General features: G+C 41.3%; 1 protein-coding gene across 1 annotated transcript; it reads right to left on the minus strand.

The window, feature by feature from the left end:
* Positions 1-4,941: 4,941 nt before the first annotated feature.
* LOC126399725 (G protein-activated inward rectifier potassium channel 1-like) lies at positions 4,942-23,938 on the minus strand. The gene is made up of 3 exons (XM_050059919.1): positions 22,917-23,938; positions 8,714-8,930; positions 4,942-8,283 (listed from the first exon to the last, which is right to left on the minus strand). Exons 1-3 carry the CDS (start codon positions 23,583-23,585, stop codon positions 7,610-7,612), a joined length of 1,560 nt encoding a protein of 519 aa, XP_049915876.1. The 5' UTR covers positions 23,586-23,938; the 3' UTR covers positions 4,942-7,609.
* Between the last annotated feature and the right edge of the window lie 421 nt (positions 23,939-24,359).

The raw sequence follows: 24,359 nt of genomic DNA on the forward strand, positions 1-24,359 counted from the left end.
CTGAATTTACTTAATCCTTCTCTCAAGGAAACAAACTGCATTTTTTATGGTCATGTTTCTCTCAAATATTGTTTTGAAAATATTTTATTTGTAAATAACATCAGGTCATGACACTGCTGACAATGTGAGTGGTGAAAAAAGACCCCTGACATTGCATTTCTTTTAGTGTATGCACTTAAGGTGAAAATGCTGAGAATAATGGATCACAAAATTGTAATTTTCAAGTGGAGAATGCTTTGTTTTATTTTACACTCCTCAACCTGGACTTTCTGCTGAAGGGACAGCACAGAAATAAAGAGCACTTGAATTGATGTATGGTGACTCACAGAGAAAGCAAATAAAGAAAAGCAATTGAGATTCTGCAGGGGAGAGCTGAGCACTATTTACCTAGGCTGCCCAGAGCGAGCCTGTGGGCACAACACAGCTGACACCACAAGTAAATTATGCCTGCTCCGATCTGTCATGGTGATCAAAAGGAAACTTTAAAAATCTGGCAGGTTCGCTCATGACCATTTGGAGATTTTCTGTTGAGTAAAATATCATGTAGACATTTTTAATTTATCCAGATAAAAGATTTGTGTTTAAGTTTTTATACCCTGTGATATTCTGTGTCTGTTTTGATTTTTAAATTTTCTGATGTGTGAACAAAGGACGTGATGTGCATTTACAGTAAGAGAAACTCCCACTCCTCCCTCTTCAGTAGTTTGATGATTGCTTCATCAGTGAGAGCAAACTCATCTTACACTCTTTAAGTATTTCCGGCTCATACATACAGATTTATTCACAGCTGCTGATACCTGTAAATGACCATATCCATGTCAAGAGGTCAAAATACAACAGAGCTGAATCCTCACATCCCAGATGATCTCTCAATTCACATGATCGGCCCGGCTCACCAAGCTAATGGTGCCGTGCTTTAGAGAAGCGACAGTTTCTGTGCTCATTGACTATGGATGAGCATCTGGTCAATGTGGATGTGTGATCTGATCACTGTGCTCCCTCTGAGAGCGTCTCGCTGTGTTTCCCGGTGCACACAGATAAACATGCAGACATACAGAGCCCACAGAGTCACGCTCTGCAGGGCTGTCTGCCTCTATGGTGGCATAAAATGCAGCTTTGGACTATACCTGACAATGACTGCAACTCTTGTAATCATAAAGGAACATAACGACTGTAATTGTAAACACGGATCACACTGATTACTAATGGTTTTGGGCTGTTATGATTCTTGAATAAGTCTCTTTTAAGGGTAGAACAAATTACCAATAATTCAACAATATCAGCATCAGACCACTTTTGATGCTGGCTGACTTCATACAATTACTGCTGTGAAAAAGACAGGTAATTCAATACAGGAAACAGCTGCTTCAATATGACATAAATATTATTTGGATCTACAGTGAGTCTGTTAAATGGAAAAATCTAGCCCTGTATAGTACAATACAAGTACAATGGTGAGGTACTTGTACCAAGGTTTTTATATTTCTGCTTCACTACAGTTCAGGAGAAAATATTCCTCTTTTTAACCTCACTACATGTATTTAACAGCTATAGCTACCTTGCAGATTATGATTTCATATACAAAACATAAAATGTTATGCATTATATAAAGAAAACCTCAACCTTGCACATTAAAATACTGCTTACACCTTGATGGAATCATTATTAGTAATAATAGTAATAATAAATGTATTTGTAGAGCATTTTTTGAGATGAAAGATGAAGAAAATGCAAAACAAAAGTGATACTAATGAAACATAAGCATACACATACACCTATACCAGCATATACACTTAAACACATATACCACATATGCCATATCCCATACCTGTAAGCATGCAGACATGTACACTTGGCTGCAAATACATACACTCTGAGATTTACGTGAAATTATGTAATCCAATGATATAATAAAAATGTGACATTGACAGTGGCAATTCTGCTCCATAATGAGTACTTTTACGTATGACCATTAATACAGGGCGGCACGGTGGTGCAGTGGTTAGCATTGTCGCTTCACAGCAAGAGGGTTCCTTGCGAGGGAGCTCATTTTCTCCAGGTACTCCGGCTTCCTCCCACAGTCCAAAGACATGCAGGTTAATTGGTGACTCTAAATTGCCCATAGGTTAAATGTGAGCATCAATGGTTGTCTGTCTCTATGTGTCAGCCCTGTGATAGTCTGGCAACCTGTCCAGGGTGTACCCTGCCTCTCACCCAATGTCAGCTGGAATAGGCTCCAGCCCCCATGCAACCCCTAACAGGATAAGCCGTTATGGAAAATGAATGAATGAATGAATGAATGGACATTTTGTGGGCTATCAGTAATGGAAGAAGATGGTTAGATGGTTTACTCTAGTAAAAGCAACAACACTGAAAATACTTCTACACCAATAAAAGTAATACATTTGAAATTTCTTTGTGTGTTAAGTGTTATCAGCAAAAAGTACTAAGGATAGAGCTTTTTAACAGCTTTATATACTATTGGGTAGTTCTACAATACATCATATTTCATAAACATTTGTAAAACGTCAATCTGAAAAGTACGTAGAACTGTTGCTATGAAATAGATGTAGTGGAGTAAAAAGTGCCATATCTATCACTGAAATGTTGTAGGGTAGATGTATGTAAAATCAGAAGTAAGTAGAGTACATGAGTACATGTCCTTAGTTACTTTTAATCAATACAGGAAGTTGTAGTTCAACAAAGCTTATGCAACTTTCATCACTTTAATGGGTTTTTAGCACAATGTTGTGTGAGCTTTGTCAACCTCCTGCTCTTAATCATCTGAAATGTATTTTTTTAAATACAACGTCCTTATGGTGGTCAAGACATAAACACAGAAGGACACTCTGATGTTAAACTCATCTTCCATCTGTTATGTGAATATTTGCATTTCCGTCCGTTTCAAGGACTTTATGGTTTTGTTAGATCTCATCCATTTCAGGAAGATATAATAGCCTGATTCAGATGTGAAATTAGTCCAAGCTTACAAACGTACTTTTATTCTTTTCTATAGATGTAATAACCTTCATTCCACCAAGGAAGTGCAACTGAAGTGAAAATTAGACTCATCCATTTCCCAAGCACAATTTAATGGCAGAGGAATGAGCAAAACAGATTTTCCTTTACAGTTGAATCCATCATTATACAGTATTATGTCTGTGTGGAGAATGGTCCGGGATTCATTCTCTCCCTATCATTTATCAGATATAATTTTATCTTAAGCTGGGCAGAGGTCATTTTGCACTGTCAACGAGTTACATAATCAAATTTCTGTTTTATGCTATTCTTTGCAGTATGACTAATTAGCTCTGGACATCCTCAGATGTGTAATGTCTGGAAAATTGCCCTCCTCTGGAGCACTTCTATCTTAATAGCCACAAAAGTGCCATTGACTAGGCTGGTGAACAGCATGACTGTCAGCTACAGGAAAACTTAAATAATTAGTTGAAGCTACAGCCAGAGTAAGGCCAAGGGCTTTCATTTCAAGAGAGCAGAGGACAGAGTAGAGTACGTTAACCTACCAGCTGGGGTTGAATGCCAGCAGAGGATTTTGTCTGAAGTTTTAACTCTAAACTCTTGCCCTCTTAAAACTTGCCTCAGAACAGAAACAACTCACAATTCCATTTAAGGCTTTAATATTTGATGAATGTTGATTTAACCATCACAGCAGGTGACACATGAGCTGCTGGTGCATTTTGCAGTCTGAAATACCTCAGGGTGTTTAAAGAAGTATTTCACTGCTGGAAAGATGGCCTTTTAATAAAACTAGGATGTCTCTGCAGTAGAAAGACACAAATACTTTTCAAATCGGTGCTACAGAACTGAGAAACAGAGTAAAAGGACGCTTTTGCTCAAGAGGGAGAAAAACTACCAGAATATACTGCACTGCACGAGACCAATAAACGCTCCCGCAGGTAAGTGACATAATGCAAACACACCCATTTAAAACAAATAGCGTCTGGCTGGCAAGAAACAATCTCAATCTCATACAGTTTAACAGTAAGCTAAAACATGTTTCTGAAAACATCTGAGATGAGAAAGAGGCAATTCATTAACTGAATCTTGGTTTATATTTGATTAGCGCAGCCTAGTTTTACCATTTTATCTCAGTTTTTTCTGCTTCAGGTTTGAATGTGCAGGAAACAGAAGGCACCCACTTCCTGTTCACAAACTCTCGCTATTACAGCTAAACACGGCACTAAAATATTTTTCTAAAAACATTGTTGGTGAGAAATAGGCAACGCAGGAACATAATCTTAATATATATTCGATCAGCACTACCTTATTGTTAGATTAGACTTTGGTCAGAGTTTGAAAGAGAAAGAGGTAAGGTCATACTAGATACTAGATGCCAAGATGGCGCCTATTCATTCTGATGGAGTTACTCAGCTGACACATACACCAAAAACGTTTTCTAGCTTCTGGGTTTACTTCCATGGTATGTGGACCACTGAATATGCACAGTAGTGTCCCGCTACATTCGTAAAACTGTTGACAAGACACCTCCAACTGCACACAAGGTCAATTATGAATCTTTCTAGTCTTGAATTTTTTGAGCCATGGTGGTTTTATGTTTGGCGGGAACTTGCGGGCAGGGACAGCTGGAGAACACTACTGTGCGTATTCAGTGGGCTGCATACCACAGGAGTGAACCAGGGAGAAAACATTTTTGCTGTATGTGCCTGGCGACCAACTCCATTAAAATGAATAGGCACCATCTTGGCATCTGGTATCTAGCTATTGAAATCTATGGCAACAGCCCAAGAGCCAGCGAAGTGTTGCCGGGGGGCTGTTGAAAGTTAGTGAAGTACACTTTTAAATGCTGAACTCAGTCCCACAGAAAAGGTGAGCATTTCTATGGAAAAAGAATAACATACTCACAGAAACACTTGTGATTTCAAATAATTTATTATTTAGCAGTTGCAATATGAAGTTTTATCTTACCTTTTATATTAGCAATAATACACGTGTCCCCTGATGTCAGCAACCCTGCAATCCCAAATATTTGTTTTACATTTTTGTAAATCAGTTCATGATAAAAGAGTCCAAAACTGTGATTACATTTTGTCACCCATGCGTATAACGGGCCAATGCAAACACTGCACCCAGAGGTAAAAAATAGTTAAAATTGTACAGTAGTAAACATACAAATCAAATGAGCATTCAAACAAACAAATATTCAGTACAAGTGATAAATAAATATAGTGTATCAACCTGACTTGTGTTTCAGGGTTTTATGACTTTTTTATGCAGTTTACATTGATTGACCGTTAGCTAAGCCCCATCCGCCCAAGTTACTGTCACTATGCCTGTCAAGCTTTCGTTCTCACACGGCACATATGCAGTTTACAGTGATTACGGTGGCAGACTACCACACAGAATTCTTAGCAATCGAACAATACTTCATTTTACACAGAGGTAGACAAAAGCAGGTTTACCATTTCCAGCCAGCAACCAGCTGTACCTTAGCTAGCTAGTTAAGCTAACATTAGCTTCATGAGTTGGCTAAAAATTAGATACTTTTGTTAATATTTTCACCTGCCTCTCCTAAAAATGATGAAATATGGTCTTAAATATGCACTTGATGGCTACATACACAATATTGTGCTAAAACACTCAAGCTAAAGCTAATAGGTCCATGTAAAAAGCCAGCATCCTCACCAGCGGGACAGAGCTGCTAACATTAGCTACACTCTGATAGCTTCCAGGATCAGCTTCCACACAGTGTGGAAATACTCTGGCTGTTCTCATACACTGTTCGTATGTATTTCTATGAAAAGTAATGTGCCAAAATTTATACATACTCCAAGTAATGTTGAGCCAGTAATTTGTGCATAACCCAAGTATTTTGAAAGGCTGTGATCATGTGACCAATGCGCTGACGGGAGTGAAAAAAGAAGTGGTCCCGAGCGGCCCAAGGAGGCATTCTGAGGTGGTGGATGGATCACACAGCCTGTCACTCATGTGGCCCTCCCCTTAAATATGCATAATTTTAAGCCATAATAAAATGTAACCGGTGAGTTACATAAAAATGTACCGTCTGTGCAGTTGTCATGATGAGGGAAATTAGCTATACAGATCAAAACTGATTTTTGTACCAGGCTGTAGACATGTTTATTTAAGCTAAAGTTGAGCATTTTAACATGGGGGTATATTGGGACAGACTCGCCTCTGGAGCCAGCCTCAAATGGCCATTTAAAAGACTGCAGTTTTTTGCACTTCGTGTTGGCTTTGTTTTTCAGTGCTGGAGGTTGCCGCTTGCTGTAACCCCACAAACTACAGGTACTAAGCTTGTTAGCCAGACATGCTTACTTTAAAGCATATAAACACACAGTTTAATCCATTTCTCACACTTTTGCTTGTGTTTTTGGTTTTGAAAGGTTAAAAGAAATATACCACCATACAAACCAGCGTTGCCATGTGGAAAATAGGCTTCAAAATGTTGTATTTTGAAAAAAAAGATCATCTGTGAGTCATAAGCACAAGAACAAATAGGTATAAATAATGTGTAATTTAACAAAATACATACGGAAACAACTTTTTGACGTGCCTACAAATATACCTGCTTTTTAAAAATGTTTTAATGCAAGCTTATGTAGCTAGTATGTCTGGAAGAGGGGATGAGTCCCTAAGAGTCCCTAGGATCCATATTTTGCACGCCTGAACACATCAGGAAGTAAAATGATACTGAAACCAACTGCTAATTGTTATCATCAGAAAAGGTAGTACATTATGGCACTTTTTGGCATTATGGATCGTACATCATAGAGGGCAAAATTATCATACAAAAACAATAATTATCGCATATCTGGCAACGCTGATCCAAACTCTTTAAATGCAGAGGTACCACTCTTGTGGTGAAGACCCACCGGAGGCAAACAAAGCTAATTTCGCCTTCATTTGCATCCAGTTAAAAATGTTTAACTTTTGACCCCTCCTTATTTTCATATCAGTGGTCACTCCTGCATCACAAGGAAGCTCACAGTACCTTTCGAATTATTTTGCTGACACCCCGTAGAAAATAAATGAGGGAAAACTTTGCATCATGCTGCTTTCAGTGGGTCTTTTGTCTCACTAAAGCCTCATGTACACTGTTTGAGGCATGTGGAGAAATCCAAAGCTTGACAGATCTGCCGTGCCTAGTTACAGTTGCTAAGCTATGATTAGACAATCACTGTTCTGGGGGAGGGGGTTAGCGAATGGTCAATTCAGATCAGTCTTATTTGTGACAATCACTTTGGTGCTTCATTAGTTGAGAGAAGTGTAGTTTGAGACAATAAAGTCTTTGATGCAACTCTATAAACATTAAGTGAAAGAAACAAGCACAAGGGCAGAAGTGTTCGAGGTCAGTGGGGGGGCACAGATGGTGATCTATCAAAAATGACTCACAGTATGAGCGGATGGATGGCTTATTGGTGTTGTCATTCTATTTGTGGCATTAGACAACTAAGTAGAGAGCCCATAAGTAAATGTAAAATACTGACCGAAATCTGCAGAAAAAAAATAAAACTTATATCACAGTAGTCTTTATTTTAATGCAATGCCCATCAAGCCTGATTCAATTTTCAAAAGTCTTAAAAGTTAAAAGTAGTCTGCAGAAAAGAAGTCAGCGGTCAGCGTTCATTCTGCGCAGTTTGGCGGGCAGGTTGTCCTCTGGCCTACTCCCTACCAAGGGGATCTGGACTGGGGTTGGGGTTGGGGCAGAGATGGTGCTAATGGCTGCTGGCAGTCTGTGTCTCTCCAGCTCACCCTCCTCAGCTTCTCCATCCAAGGACAGCAGCTGGACCTGCTCCTCCAGCTGTCCTTGCCTCGCAACCGGGATGGAGCTGGACCTCAGCCTCTGAATGCTAAGCGGAAGGTCTCCTGTGCTGGATGCCTTCCCCCCAGGCAAAGCTGGCCCCGTCTTCAGTCCCCTCCAGAGGAGCTCCTCCTTGGTAGAGCTCATGCGCTGGAGCTTGCTGGGCAGCCTGGAGGCTTGGTCCTCTACATGGTCTGCATAGTCAGCTGACAGAAGCCTTTCCCTGCGGCCTCCGCGGCCACCGTTACCCAGCAGAGGAGAGGAGGGGGTGGGTGCGACAGGGAGAGAGTTGGGCGACGTCAACGAGGACTTCTCCTCCTGCTCTTTTACACTGTAGGGAGGCGTATTGACCTCAAAGGTGTTGTGGAATTGGGAGTAATCGACTCTGAAGAAGCCCTCCTCCAGTGACATGACAGGGAGGAAACGATGGCCCCACAAGACTTCATCTTCAGTGTAAGACGTCCTCGCCTGGCATGTCATTCCTGCAATGGAGAGAGGAGAGATAAATATAGAGAAATATTTAAAGTACAGACAAGAAAAAGACAAAAAGGAGATAACTAAAAGCATGAAGAAATGTGTAGAAAGTGAGCTATTAAATAAAAATGGACACACAGCCACAAGCAGGTAGCAGAATTGAAAATTGGAGAATAGCTTCAGGGAAAAGGCAGACAGAGATATGAAAAAAAGAAATACGACAGAGACGGAGAGGAGCTTGTGCTTTTGAATAATTAAAGACCATGAAATTAAACATTCCTTTAAATATTTTATTTTATATTACTGAGAAATGCTCCATGCCACAGGCTAAATGACGATGAAATGATTAGGGAATGGAAAGTTTATTCAAAGTTATTAGGAATAAAATATATATATATACAGTATATATACTGTATATAAAAAACAATTTGTTCTAACCAGTCGTCTCCACGATTCCTTCTAGGATGACAACAATCTCAAACTGCTCGTTCATGAGTGAGCGCTGCGACAGATCAAAGAACGGGCTCTTGGTGTTGATCTCGTGGCAGATGGTAAGAGGTGACACCAAGAAGAGCTGGTCCGCCCCCGTCCCGAAACCTACGTCCAGCTCACACTGGTCCAGTGGCAGGAACTCGCCCTCTGGGGTCTGCCGAGACTGGAAACACAAACGAACAGGACATATAACATTTACATTTTTATTTATGAGTGGTTATTCAGGGTAATCCTTCAACTTCAGAGCAGGAGAAGCAAGTTAATACCTAGATGTGAAATTTAACCACCACTGAATGTTTAATGTTGATTTTAAATACCACCGAATTTATAGCGCTGAAATATTTAACGCAACAACGTTTGTGGTTTGAATTATTCTCTTCGAAATGTCGAGTAGGTATTTTTAATCAAAAAAGTTAATCAAAAGTTATTATCTTGAGCGCTGGTGTTTGACTTTAATCAGTGCAGTTACAGCAACTTGATTACTTTGCTTAAATTTTTCCATTAGAATTTAAATGCGCCTTGGTGACTGTAATAATATAATGGATATTTGGCAGTTTAATTTTCTCGTTGGATTGTGAACATTAAAAAATGTACCTTTTAAAAAGTACGTACTGAGAGGGAAACAACATATATTCAGATATGCTGTTAAATATGTCAATGCTGTAAATATAGTGGTATTTATGTGATAGTTTGACATCTTGACAAATACACGTATCCACTTTCTTGAAGAAAATTAGATGAAGATCAATACCAGTCTCATATTTGTACACTAGATAAGAGGCTACAGCCAGCAGCCACTTAACTTTGCTAAACAAAGGCAAACAGCTAGCCTGGCTCTGTCCACAGGTACCAAACCCCACTACCAGCACATCTAAGGCTCACTAACAGCTGCCACAAGGGGTCGACTCCACCGCGCCAAAAAAGAGGAGTCTGCGCACCATTTGAGAGTGCTAATGGTCCTGACCCATTCAGGCAGATACATTGGTCTCTTGTAATTGGTTATGGAAAGTCGGATCTCCTTCCCCCCACAGAAATTAGAGTAGACACAATGGCAGACTGAAGATGGAAATGGAGTGAAACAAGTTGACAATTCTGTCCGATATCAGGCAATCCACAGACAATGAGCTGCAAACAGCTGTTTCTACATGTCTCCCTCTGCAGATTTTGACAGAGAATCATTCATACATACGAAATATATTTAGCACTCTGCTAGGGTTATGTTCCTATGTGAAGGCTCAGATTAAAATATGTATTCCATTCCTAAGAGAACGAGTGGACTCCATCCAATATTCAAGGCCTGTCTTTGTTTACAAAAGAATTAAAAGGTTTTTGTCATGAGGCTTCAGGGGTTTTATGACCCTGCCTGAGGGTAACTGGTGTGCAGTCTACGAGGCCACTTTGCCAGCCAGGAAAGTTTTGTTGGGTATTATGTGCCACTTTAGAGGACATTTTTCATCCACAATCCCCGTAAAACTACTGTATACGTATATGTGCATGTAACCCTGATGGGAGTGCAACTGAAGCTGTGTTAAAGCTTTGAAAAGGTCTTTTCCCTCTGCGATTAGACATAGCTCTACATGAAATAGGATGTTAGGGTGGAAGTTAAAGTGAAGAAGGAGTTAATTTTAGAGCACAAAGGCAGGTGGGACAAAGCCTCCAAACTAGAAGTGGTCATAGTTGTTCAGGATTGCTTCCATCATCCCAATAATGGGGGGAGGAAGGAAGAGAGGCAGACTTTTGTCCTGAGCCTCAGGCTTTATATTGATGTTGCTGCAAAATGACTGCCCCTAAATCAGACTGTTCTCAGTCACTATTTGAACTTACACCTACGAAAAGAAGTGATGCACTATAATTTGTGTATAACCCACATAACTGTGAGCCAGGAAGCTGCAATCACATGACCCATGTGGTGCAGACTGTGCTGATTCATGTGATGGGAGCAAAGGAAAAAGTCAGGTGCTGTAGTTTAAAGTAGGGATGGGTGATATGGCCTGAAATGTTAGAAAATGGGCACATCAGTCGATGTCAATAATTATCATACATCTGATGTAAATGTCAAACAGTTATAATCAAATAATGTCTAAAATAAAACCATAAATAGACAAAGAAATCTTAATTCTGGTAAGCAGCATGTCAAACTTGTGCAGATGGTTTAAAACATTTTGTAAGATTTTTAGCAAACAGAGTAAACAAAAGAAAGAAATCTCAACTGTTGCTAGTAATTTCCATAGTTTTAAATGCACAGTCTGCCGTTCCTCAATCAAATCAATAACAAAAGACAGACTTCGATGATGTCATGAAGCAGCGTGGGATCATTAATTCATTGCCAATGAAAATCTGTCTGACGTGACTCAGACAGAAATCATGATCACGGATGAGTTAATGTATTAAAGTTTTATTAATGTTACATATATACACATTTACTTACGTCATTTCATTCTACTGAAATAGCCGCAACTGACTAACATTAACTTGCTATCATACTGTTAGCATTAGATGAGTTGATGTCGGTGTCAGTGGCTGCTCTCATCTTCCATTGAATCGCAGGTGGCAACAAGCATTTAAAGAGTATTAGCAACCCCAATCTTCCAGTGTTTGCCTTGTTTAATTATATCAAACTTTTATCGAACATTTGTTCTATTTACATCTGAAAACTATATTTTGATTATTACAGTTATCGTTTTATCACTGAGCCCTAGTTTAAAGAACAAATAAAGAAGGAGATCAGGTTTGTGGACAAGTCACAAAAACGCAGGACTTTGACCCAAGAGACTGCTGTTCGTGTCCTGTGTGAAACCAGAAGTCAGTGTTGAGTTATTTTAAGTTAGCCTACGCACATGTGGAACGTGGCAGCGTCCAACCATGATTCTTTTCCTAAACCTATACCTAACCGGTAGGTGCATGAATGTGTAGGATATCACAAGAATGATTGTATGAGGATATGTGGCCTAAATGCCTCTGACCTGCTGCTTTAGTGCTAGTTTGCTCGACAGACTTGCATGTTTTGTAAAATGAGAAGGGGTGGCTGAATCTCTGTTTATTTGCCTCTGAGACTTGGATGAGTCAACAAAGAACTCTTGACACATTTGGCAGACACAGGATTTTGATGTAAAAAGTACAAAGAAATGAACATTTTGACATGTTTGGCGATATGATAGATAACAGAACAGAAGGCCCAGGAGAGGCAACGGCACTAAAAAAGTGTTCTCAGGACCTTGATGTCGTTTTCTGTGCACCTACTGGCAGACATGCTGGGTAAAGATGAGAACAAGGATGTAAAAAATATCATCTGTTAGGCACCATGAGCACTGGTAACATTTGTAGTTTGAGACACTAAGCCTTTACTCTCATTGCCAGCACATTAGAGCACTTTAAAACTCTCTGCGGTAGCCCGGCCTCAAAGACAAGTATCATTAGATTATGGAGAAGACACTAGTGCTCGCTCTCAGGAAACTAAGCTCAATCAAATAAAGTACTCTTTTAGCTGTTAAATGAAAACATGGAATTAGGGAGATTGCAATTGCAAGCCTCTTAACGTCAAGAGTGAATGATTTACAAAGGAAAAGGTGTTTATTTCCCCCAAAGGGTCAAAAATAAAAACCCTGCTTCAGTCTATTTGTTACCACTCTATCAACACAAGTGAATAAAGAGTGGGAAAAAATCTAAATTTTAACCTAAACTATGTAATATTCTGTTCTGGCTCAGTTGAAATAGCTCTCTCTGTCCCCTAATGTTGACTTGTATGCAGAGTATAGCCTCCCTGGCCCTTTGAGTGAAGAGCCACTTGGTCCACAGATGGCAAACAAACTGTCATTTGTATTCACAGTGATGTTGAGGACAGAAGGGTGCGACATTTCACAGGAAGACGTCTGCGCCCACAGATCCCTGGCTTGCTGGGGGAAAGTGTCACCCATCATCCTGTACCAGTGATGGGCGCTCCCAGAATATGCAGACAGGGAACCTATGTCACATGTCTACTGAAGTTAAATCAGAACGAACTCTGAAAGCAAAGACAGACGGGATGTTTTTGTAAAACAGAACAATGTTAAAAAGTCTGCATGCCTGGGTAAATAAGAAAAGAGTACAAAGATACAAGAAGCTGTAAAAACCCACACCATCTGCCTGTCCTTTAATCTACCAGTCTGCATGGTATATTCAGCATTAATGCCAACACGGGGGTTTGGGTCTGAATCCACTCATGGAGTTAAAAATAGTTTTGACATTTTGGGAAAGTAATTATTTGCTTTCTTTCTGCAAAGATGGGAAAATTGATACCACTCTAATGTTTGTCAGTCTCAATTAATGTTGTTTTTGTTGGTCCCCACCTATTAGCTGGTAACTAACTGGTTATTTTTTAGTAAAAAGTAAAATGCAAAATTAAATGAAATACAAGAGGCCTTTCCCATTTAGTTCAATGTTCAATTGACTCAGGGAGCCTTCGCGAGGCATTTCAAAGCCACCAATGGTGTGAAAGGAGGCTAGCTCGCGGCGCTGCTCATTCGGCGATTACCACTGGTAATACCATCCTGCTAACTGTGCGAACAGTGATACCAAGGGTAACAATCCTGCATTTCAAGGCCACCACTGGGTTGAATGGGAGCTAGCCAGAGGAGCTGCTCATTCGGCGATTACCACCGGTAACACCATCCTGCCGGCGAAATGGCATTGCTGTGGAAACATGGTAGCCACCCTCCAGTCTCCAGACATATAGCCCCGCTGAGTAAGTGGCTTCATTTTGAGTTGCAAAACCCTGCTAGCGTTGTTAACTATGTTAGCACCACCAACAGTTCGCAGCTAACAGTTCAAGCAGTAATAACAAGGTTAACGATGATAAAGGGGATTTGCGATCAAAACTGAGCCACTTACCCACTGGGATGACCCGGGCAAGTCCGAAGGGTGGGCACAGTATTTCCACAACAATACTGTTGGATCGTGACGCAATGGTAGCTAGCTAGCTCCCACCTGAACCAGTTGGTGCACAGTGCAGTCAACTGAAGAAAAGCAGAATTTATCTATAGATCGACATGTTTTACTAGTCAGAAATAGTCTCTGCGCTTGTCTTAGCATAATGACTAAACGGGGAAACAGTGAGCCTGGCTCTGTCCAAAGACAACAAAATCCACCTATCTGCACTTTTAAAGCTCGCTAATTAACATGTTATATCTTGTTAAATATATACAGAAACTATTTTGCAATATTCAGACAGAGCAAGGCTAGCTGTTTCGAGCCTTTATGCTAAGCTAATTTAACCAGCAGCTGGCTATGGCCTTAAATTTAACAAGCAGATATGACAGGTATCAATCTTATCATCTCACTTAAAGAAGCATATTTCCCAAAATGTCAAACTGTTCCTTTAAATACACATTTAAATCCATTTTTCAGCAGAGTATTGTTCATTGGTATTATGTTCATGTGTGACATGTCTGAATTATGAATAGCGTTGTTAATTGATGCGCCTTTAGGTAGTTAAGTTTCCCTTTGATATTTTCATTTAATTGTACTTTGTGTGCAGTTAATTAAGCAGCTTCCTGCCCCATCCTCCTGTAGCGTCTCTTAGATGTAATAAGGTGTAAAAAACACAGGCAAACATTTAAATGCAAGTGTAATGCCTTTGCAATTGATTTTTCCATTTTACTGTTGATCTTCTGGAAAAGCTTCCTCCGTCTCGAGGGAGGAGCAAATGAAATCCTTAAAAAAGCCTGTCGTGATTATATATTAATTGTATTACATTCACCCAATCATTTAAAAATGTAACTTGTCACTGAGAGAGTGCAGGCAGGTGTCCCATTTGTCAGCAATGCTCATACAAGTCAATGAGATTGGAAACCAATTTCCCAGGAAGTCATATTTAAAGCAAATTCTAGTCGCGAAAGTGACGCTGCTATTTTTTAGATACTGTTCACAGCTTCATTGCAACAAAATTATACCTTTGCCAAAGAGAGAGGAACCTGCCTTTCGCTGAGTGGTTTTAACAAGGTGAAAGCTTTGTGTGTTCTCTTACTGCCGCTAAACAGTCTGTGCCACAAGGGGGGAATTAATGGCCTTTGGAAGAGGACCTGATATAGAGGGAGTGCTTAATTTACTGAGCCACCTGAGATTCAGGTTGAGTGAAAGCAGGTTCTAGAATCCTGGTGACTCACTTCCTCCTCGGTGACAGTGTGTGTGCGTGTGTGTGTGTGTGTGTGTGTGTGTGTGCGTGCGAGGTGTATATGTGAAAGCGATGCAAAGATGCACAAACAGCGAAAAGTAGAAAGTGTGTGCACAGTGTGCATCTTTAATGCGGCTGTGTATTTGTGTGTCCAGCAGGAACCTTTGAGCTGGACATCAAACGTAATGTTCACACAGACGTCACACTTGAGCTGCCGTTCCCAATCTGTCGACAGCACTATTAAAGCTAATTCAACTGTCTTTCTTTTTGTCTCTCTTTCTGCCCATCCTTCAGACTTAGATGGTGGCAGATGTGGTGGGTCATGCTGACGTGTCTGCCTGCCTGTCTAGCTAAACGCCTGCATACATGCCTGTCTATCTGCCACAACTAGCCCTTATCACTTATCTCCTGCTGCGTACCAACCTACTGAGACGAGCTTCTGTTGATGTTGATGAGCACCACCCAGCTGTCACTCTCTGGCTCCGTCTCTCTGTCTTTTTGTTGTTTTTTCTCCCTGAAAGGATGAGTGTGTTTCCTCCGTGCTCTGTTGGCAAACCATGTGCATGTGTCTTTACATTGAAATCATATTGTGCCAGTGCTGCAGGGTCAGTGCACCACTGCATTCTATTGATTTATTAATGCAAGCTGCATTAATATTAATTGAAATTCAAGGACAGTTATCGTTTTAAGTTGATATGCATAATGGATGTAGAGAAACACACAGTCCTGCCAAGAAATAACGTTCACAATGCAAGCCTTCGTGCTGCTCAATTTGGATTCATTGCTCAAATCTGATTTTTGTGTTTGGCTGTCCACGTTAGTTTTTAGATTCCAGTCCTGACGTGACCTGCTTACACAAAAGAATACATCACATGCAGCACGCTGTTGTACTGAAGTAAACACGGAGGCCACTGAAGTCAGCGTTGATTCTTTCATTGATGAGATGATATGCAGTGGAAGCCACTGAATTTATGAGTTGTTGATAATGAGGATGAGGAGAAGGAGAGCCAAATTTCTAACAATGGCCTTTTGTGTAGCAATGGCTGCTACTTCTGTATGGAGGTGTGTGTGGATGGGGAGTCGGAGCCAGGAGTGGTGGGATCGTGACGTGAATGACTTCACTTAAACAGATTTCATTCAAACTTTCAGGATGTCAAAGGTTACTTAACTGCATCTGTCAGTGCCTCTCCACAAGATATGTTTTGTTTTTCACCAAGTGACTCCCACTAGCACAGAATTGTGACAGATGTTGATCTAGAGTGATGTAAACGTTGCATGAATTTGAGGTTGCGTCATAAAAATTAAGAGTTGTATTTAGAACTACATATGAAAGTTGCCCAAATCAAAATTAATTTGGGATCCTAAGATCAGTTTCCATGTGATTTGTGCTGTTCACTCCCCTGATGCAACAGATGTGGTTCGTTCCACAGAACCATCTGAGAAGCCATCATTGGAAACTGATTGGAAAAGGGCAGGCACTCTCAAAACAATACTTGGCAGGTGATACGAAGAACCATCTGTCTGTCACACGCCAGTCAGGCGAAGAGCAAACATGTATTTTCCATCTAGAAAAGCCTTCAGTGCCGTTCTTTGCTATTCTTGTTAAATTCCAGTTCTGATGCTATTGCAGCATTTACCCTAACCTCTTTAGGAGCCGCCAGGTTTTTTTGAGGGAACAGTTGTCTCTGTGTCGTCACACGCACCTAAAACCGTGACCTTAGCTGCCAGTAGCTACACAGAAGGCGCTGATCGGTCTGAACCACTGGTGGTGCAAACGCAGCTACTTGAAGCCTGACAAGATCAGTTTTCATTTGATCACTCAATTGTCATGTGATCTCTTGATATTGTGAGAATCCAGCTGTCATGTAAGGAGAGCTGTTCACACTGTTAAGAAAGAAAGATTTGAGTTCCATGTGAGCAAAACATTTCGATATGTGCCACTTTCACCTGCAGTCTGAATATAGCTAAGTCACAAAATGAAGTGCAGGCTCTGCCAACATAGTCACTGCTAACACAAAATTTGTATCTAACTGCAATAAAAATGGCATCTAATGGAATATGCCTCTCACGCAAAAGACTAATTTGTCATTACGTAACATTGACCGAATCACTTAAAGGTCCAATGTGTAGGATTTAGGTGAATATATGTGGAACGTAACATAATAAGTATGTTTTCTTTAGTGTGTAATTACCTGAAAATAAGGAGCGTGTTTTTGTTACCTTCGAATGAGCTCTTTATGTCTACATACGGAGCGGATCCTTATTCACGGAGATCACCATGTTGCTGTGTTTCTACATTAGCCCAGAATGGACACACCAAACACTGGCTCTAGATAGGGCCATTCACATTTATGCTTCCTTGTGACGGTCACTGTATTTCGCAGCAGCATTCGAAAAACGTATTTTTTAATGTGAAACGACTTTTGGTGTTTTTACCACTTTGAATCACCAGTTCTGTTTGTTTTTGAGAGGAAGAGACCTTTGCAGATAATTCGGCTCCTGGTGAAATCCTCCTCAATGCTAGATCTTAAGTTATCAGACAAATAAAGGTGAGCAGACGTTAGCAGGTGCTGGTCTAGCAGCTCGTCTGCGACAAGCTGAACATCGTCTGAAAAAAGCAGTGATTTTTAACATGAAACTGCTTCATTCTTGCTTTATTGTTTAAGAGAGGAGGAGACTTCTGTGGATAGTTCAGCTCCTGGTAATAACCTCGTGAAAGTCTGGATCAGAAAAAATGTGAGCACTAATTTGTAACGTGAAACTGCTGCTTCTTTTTAGTGTTGTTACCAGTTTAAGTCACCAGGTCTGTTTGTTTTGGGGAGAAAGACACTTCTGCGGATAATTCGACTCTGTAAAGAAAAAAACCCCAACCTAAAAATGAACATTGAAGGAGTTCTAACCAGGAGTTAAGGCTTTGCACACGAGACTAGTTTCAGCTGGTTACAATCTGCAGTCCACACCCCAAGATACCACTATCTCCTGCGTACTGTTTCTTTAAATTAAGATTTGAAATGGTAATACAGAAAAATACTTCCAGAACCACCTCACAACTCTATTCATTTCTCAGATGTTCAACTGGTAAAATTCATGGAGGCAAACAGCCAACCACCAATCAGACGGCACCAGCAGCAGCACTACCTATATGGCTGCTGGAAGGTGATGAATTAAGTGCTCAACATTCTGCAGGATTTTTTAGTTCTTCCAAAGTATTTCATTAAAACTTGGCGATATCAAGGCTGACACTTACGTAGATAGCTGATGGAAACAAACTGCTAATGTGAGATAAAAGTCTTCTATCACCACTTCCTGAATCATTATGAAAAAGTGTGAACGAAAAAGTTGAAGGGAGTTCAAATACTGCACCAAAATATGCTTCACCATAATGTGCTTCTGTGAGTAACTGTTACAAACACACCATTTATTTTAAGCAAACGAGGTCTCCCGACAGGTTTGCTGTTTTAACAAACATTAAAAAGTTACAGATGCACTGCTGCATACCAAGTACGTGGCACTGTAAATAACACAAGCGCAGAATGTCACCAACTTTATTCAGGTATCCAAGTCCCATAAGAATTTACAACCTGCGCCTCGCCCTGGGAATTGATTGCAGTTGCCATGCCACCGTGCGTTTACACAGCTCCGTCATTAGGATTTACTGCATGTCTCATTTCTCCTGTCAGCTTTGTGGGCAACCCATCTGACAGTGACCTTGAGCTGTGCATTACCTGGACACATGCCGCGGCATTGTTTCTACAGTGAGGTATAGTACTACGGGGTGATGTAGTCAATTTACTCTACAATGTCTCACTGTGTAGTCTGATGCCACAATGACATCACATTATTGTCTCTAAAACATCACTGTGTGCTTTAAAGACACGTAAGAATACTGCATGTGTTCAGCAGCAAGGCTACAGTGGTGTCCTGCAACATATTTGATCTAGAATAAAAAAAAAACTGTTCAAGTAAACCCATGAAAACATACGAAACATTCCTTTATTAAAGTGGCCTTAGAGAGCACGTTTTGATTCTTAGCCGTTTGTCCTCAGGGTAGGATTAATGGCACATCAACGTGATGCCTTTTAGCAGATAATTAGCGAAGTCCTGGATGTCTGACCTTCCACCAACACACAAATAACTGTGACTTAAAAGATGGTTTAATGAAAGATCATCATTTACTGGCCGAAATCCCAGATCAGGATCGTCACATAAATCTAATCAACTGATCTTTGAAAGAAAGCCAAGGTCTACTGAACTAAAAAATTCAGCAAAACAGATGGTTGAGAACACTTCAAACAACAAGCGTTCCCTTTTTGCAGTAATTATATTAGGCTCAGGCAGGTTCATTTACTCTGGAAAAAAAAAACACCTCAGAGGTAAAGGCAAGATTGAGTAAGGTGCAGTGAAGCCAAAGTGCTGGTGATGTATCTACTCTGCAACAGCACTGCAGCAGCTTGTTCTGCTTCTCATGTTGTGAATCTGACCTGCTCACACCACAAGTTTTTCACTTTTCCTCTGGGCCTTAAAACGTCAAATAAAGGTTATAATCTAAATTAGGGCTGGATGATATGGAGCAAAGCAAAAATCATGCTATTTATTGCCTTGGTATCAATGTTGGGATGATATGGTAGGGTTTCACAAATTTACACCATAAGATTTTCAATGAATAATCATCAGTAATGTGGATATAAGGACTACATGGGTAAAGATAAATACCAAACAGTCTGATAAGTTCATAAAGTTACATCATTTTACTGTAATATAAAAGTAAATAAAACTAAACTGTAATGCAGCCTTCAAACCAGGAAAAGACAAACTCCAATATTACCAGAATTCATTATCTGAGACAGTAAGCCTGGTCTCACTCCCAGAGTATCAAAATACACCACATGGGCAGTGTCCCTGGTGATACTACAGTATAATGACATTAGGGGCGCCATTTAGCGTCTGTGTGAGATGCACCGGGCTGTATGGCAACACCAGTGTAAATGCATCTGTGTCATGACAGAGTATTGGACTTTCAACTTTTTCAATTCTCACTCCGACCTTGTCACATATGGACGTTTAGTTATGACCTTCCACGTCCAGGTACGACATGAAAGGTATCCTGGGTGCAACTGTTGTTAACGTTCTGGAAGGCTATATCCACTTACGCCTGTTACATGCATTATCCTCTTTTAAAATACACTTCTGTTTTCACGGGAAATTTACCGTTTACATAAGTCTCTTTCAAAATAAAAGCACTACATCAGTACAACAACGCAATGTTTTCCTCCAACAACTAACACACATGGTTAGGTTTAGGAAAAATGAGAAGGGTTTGGCTTTAGAATCTTACACCAACAACATCGCAACTTTCCCCGCCTTAACTTTGGTTCTTGTCCTGCCATGTTTGCCCCTGACACTGCAGAGCGCTGTTAAACTATAACAGAGACCAGCTGCGTATCATGCCAACGCTAAAGGACGGCTTTTTTTTTTGTCAGTAACTGTCGCTGCCCAAGTGCCGGATTTCGACGACCTCGGAGTGAGTCCAGGTTGGGGCTTTAACCCAGGAGTTGGCATTGGGCCACTCAAGGCTGGAGATTTTTTGGAAACATCCACAATCTTTTTGAACCATAACCAAGTACTTTTATTGCCTAAACCTGACCTCCGACCCTGTCTTACCACTGTGTCGTGGCACTCAAAGCCAGGTGTTTTTTGGCGACATCCGTGATCTTTTCCTAACCATAGCCAAGTAGTTTTGTTGCCCAAACCTAACCGTCGACCCCTTCTTAGAGCTGCGTTTGTAGCACTCGAAGCCTGTTTCTTTTTTTCTTTTTTTTTTGTGGCAACATCCACAGTCTTTTTCTAACCGTAACCAAGTAGTTTTCTCGCCTTAACCTAACTGCCAACCCCTTCTTACTGCTCACCCTTCATACAGCTCAAAAGGTTGTCCCCGGCGTCATTTCACTAACGCCCGTGGCTTCTGCCCAAGCGGTAGGGATGAGATCATGTTTGAAGCCTCATACCATGATATCGATTTAATATAAATGTACTGCCCAGCCCTAATCTAAATTATCCCGACAAGTTTTATTTAATAATAAATCACTAGTGGCTCCATGTATTATAAAAAGGGTTAACTCTACTAAAGCAATGTCTGTACCATTGGAACACGGACAAATCTGAGCAAGGTCAAACATGACAGCATGCCCCATGGGTGAATATGCTTCTGCTTTCATTCTATTTGAAATAACCCATTGAAAGCATTAAAGGAGACTGTTACAGAATATTAAACTCTCTCAATGTGACTATCGGCCTCTGTGGAGGGAGAAAACTTGATGATATAGCATTTGTGCCGTTATGATGCTGTGTTGATTAATTGCAATTAACACAGCATATTTTTCTTTGCCTCTCTAGGCCGTTAATTAAAGGGCAAATGATAATGAAATGAAATAAAGCGCATTCCAGAGAAGGCTGGAACATTAGCGATAATAAGTTATTGAGTTGCGGCTTTTAATGTGTGAAACTGGGTGACTTTTATTTCTCTAATGGATACTTTCACCCTAATCAAATGAAAAACGGCCGAGCAGAAAACATTACTTTTAATGATATCATATGCCTGGATACAATCTAAGTGGCAACACAAAGCGTTCTGACCATATTAACATGCCGGGAGCTTTCTGGTGAGTCTCCCTCGAGGTTCAGAAAGTAAACTGTCACTTGGGATCATCACGCTACTCAGCGGAGACGACTAAAGCACGACTAACTCTCCCTGTCACAACAAAGCACCGCTGTCCTTTAGATATCTGCTGATGTTTGGAGTGGAATTCATGTATAGGATGTTCGTGCAGAGTGAGAAAATGTGGGGCTTTCACACATCGGCGTTTTGTTTTATCACTGGGGGGACGCAAACACTTAATTTCCCTCATTTTGGTGAATTTTTTTGCACCTTTTCTGGAGCAATATATGGTGTAAATGTCTTTAATTTTGTTAAAAGTCCTCTGCTATTTTCATGTTTTTATTGGAGGGCACAAATGCACATGTTCTTAATATTTAGGGGGCGTGTCCCCTGCGTCCCCCCTAAATCTACACCTATGCTTGCACATAAAGCACAAAAAAATCTGCTTCTGATCAGACTATATGTGATGTGATAGGTGCATGGCAGAAAACAAATGCTGTCCACCTTTTAGTCATCAATTCTGCAGAGAACAAAAATGATTGTTGAGACTTCAGAAACACATTTGGTAATAAAAAAATAAATAAAAAATCAGGTGTGATTTAGAAACTGCATTGATTGGCACTGCAGTTTCAGGCTCCCTCAGTTGTGAAGTTGACACTAAAACGTCTCTTTCATCATAGCCAGCAGCTGCCTCGGCTCCTTTCATCCTCAGGATTCCTTCGGCACTGAAATACACTTCACACAAAGGTATCGATAGCTCTCAATGCCTCAGATTAGTGGCTTTTTCGTCTTCAGGCGAGACTGACCTCAAGAAAAAGTCTTTACCACATTGTGGCGTGCTCAGTGAAGGAATTGGTCCAATTGATCTTTTAGTCAATACGCCTAGTTTCCCACCTACTGTCCCCCTGGGGCCCATTCATCTCCTCTGTGGACAGAGGGAGCAGAGGCTGAACTTACTACAGGCTGTGTAGCAGGCATCACACTCAGCAGAAACACTATAATGTGTCCAGGGCCAATCCAGCTATGAAGTAGTTGCTGCAGGGGATAAATGGTAACTCATTAAAATACATCTTATGTTGGAGCCCTCATGTTAAGAGCATATAGCCGCTGCAAATCATAGAGACCCTCAGGGAATGCAATCAATTCTGGAGATGAATAGAAATTCAACGCATGACTTGCAAAGCACTTAAACACAATGAGCGATTTCCAAACAAATGAAGTGACTGTCAATTAGCCTGAGCTTTGATGGTGACATTTGAAGAGGCATGTCCTCACTGCGCCAAAGTGCGCCTACTTGTGTGGTGATGTTATTGGACACATTGCGTTCTGTGTAACCTGTAACCCACCTTGATGAGTTTGCACCTGATCTGCGCGGACACCATGTGACTGTTCCGCAGGTTCCCCACTCGGAACATGAGGCACAACTTCCCGTCCCGCTGCGAAATGACCGCGTCCTGGCTGAACATCAGCGTCTCCGCGCGCTTCTTCGGCTGCGACATCTTGATGAACATGCAGCCGATGAGGAAGGCGTCCACGATTGAGCCCAGCAGCGACTGGAACAAGAAGAGGATGATCCCCTCCGGGCACTTCTCCGTGATGTAGCGGTAGCCGTAGCCGATGGTCGCCTCCGTCTCGATGAAAAACAGGAACGCGGAGGGAAAGTTGTAGACGTTGGCGACGCACGGGGTGTAGGACGAGTCGTGGCCGCCGTGGCTCAGGTCGCCGCGGATGTAGGCGATCACCCACCACATTGAAGCCATCACCAGCCACGCAACTGTGTAAGTGAGGATGAAGATGAGGAGGTTCCAGCGCCACTTGAGATCCACCAGTGTGGTGAAGAGATCCGAGATGTACCGGCTGGTCTCCCCGCCAAGGTTACCGTGCTGGACATTGCAGCGGCCGTTCTTCTCCACAAAGCGCTGCCGCTTTCTCTTCGCCGGTGCGGAAAAAGTCATGCTCCGGTTGGTGTTCACCACCTGGTAGTCCTCGCCAAATTTCCTTCGCAAGGCTGACATTGTATCAATCACTTAACTGTGACCAGCGATCAATACTTGTGCAGAAACGGGCTCTTTACGCAAGTTTGGTACCCCCTGCCCAAAAGCATGCAATCACACTCAGCGCGCCACTCGCATCCTGTGAGGTGGAGATGCGCCTCTCTCCTGTAAATTAATCGCAAGTGAGCAGAGATTCTGCGCAATACATGATTCACACGCGGTCCTTTACGCAAAGGAGTCTGCTGCGAGTGCCAACTTTTTGTCCAGGTCTCATCCACGCAGGAGAAAAAAAAACACCTTCAACAAATGTATTTAAAAGAAAAGCTGCATTCAGACAGTGATTCACAGGCTGTGTCCTCGGTACAGACATCCACTGATGTGCTGCTTCAATAGACTGTGAATGTGAATAGCAGGCTACAGTGCGTAATTCTGCCTGAGGGAACACGCTCCGGTAGGAGTGACTTCAAATTAAAGATTGTAGACGAATTGCAGCACGGGTGGATAAGTCCTCTTTCACGGAGGAGGGGGAGCTGATGTGAGGCTACACAGGGGGGAATGTTTTTGTGTTGCTGTTTTGGCCTGTCACCAATCAGGTGAAGGCACCAGAGCGAGCAAACAATGTAGCAGTGAAACCAACCATGGGCAGCCTTTTAGTCTGTCATTTTATTTTGCCACACAACTTTTAAATTTGTTTCCTGCTCTTTAATTATATCTACCTTGAAGAGAACAGTGTACCATAAAATTGGTTATTCTAAGTGCTTGTGGTGTTTGGTGGCTATCTGGTGCCCCCTAGTG

Source organism: Epinephelus moara, chromosome 13 (genome assembly GCF_006386435.1).
Source record: "Epinephelus moara isolate mb chromosome 13, YSFRI_EMoa_1.0, whole genome shotgun sequence".
NCBI lineage: Eukaryota > Metazoa > Chordata > Actinopteri > Perciformes > Serranidae > Epinephelus > Epinephelus moara.

Coding starts and splice junctions, on each gene's coding strand:
- LOC126399725 (XM_050059919.1), bottom strand. CDS start 23,585: ATGTCAGCCTTGCGAAGGAAATTTGGCGAGGACTACCAGGTGGTGAAC. Junction 8,931..22,916: donor TCAGGTGCAAACTCATCAAG/GTGGGTTACAGG, acceptor TTGTGTTTCCAG/TCTCGGCAGACCCCAGAGGG. Junction 8,284..8,713: donor AGGAATCGTGGAGACGACTG/GTTAGAACAAAT, acceptor TCTCCATTGCAG/GAATGACATGCCAGGCGAGG.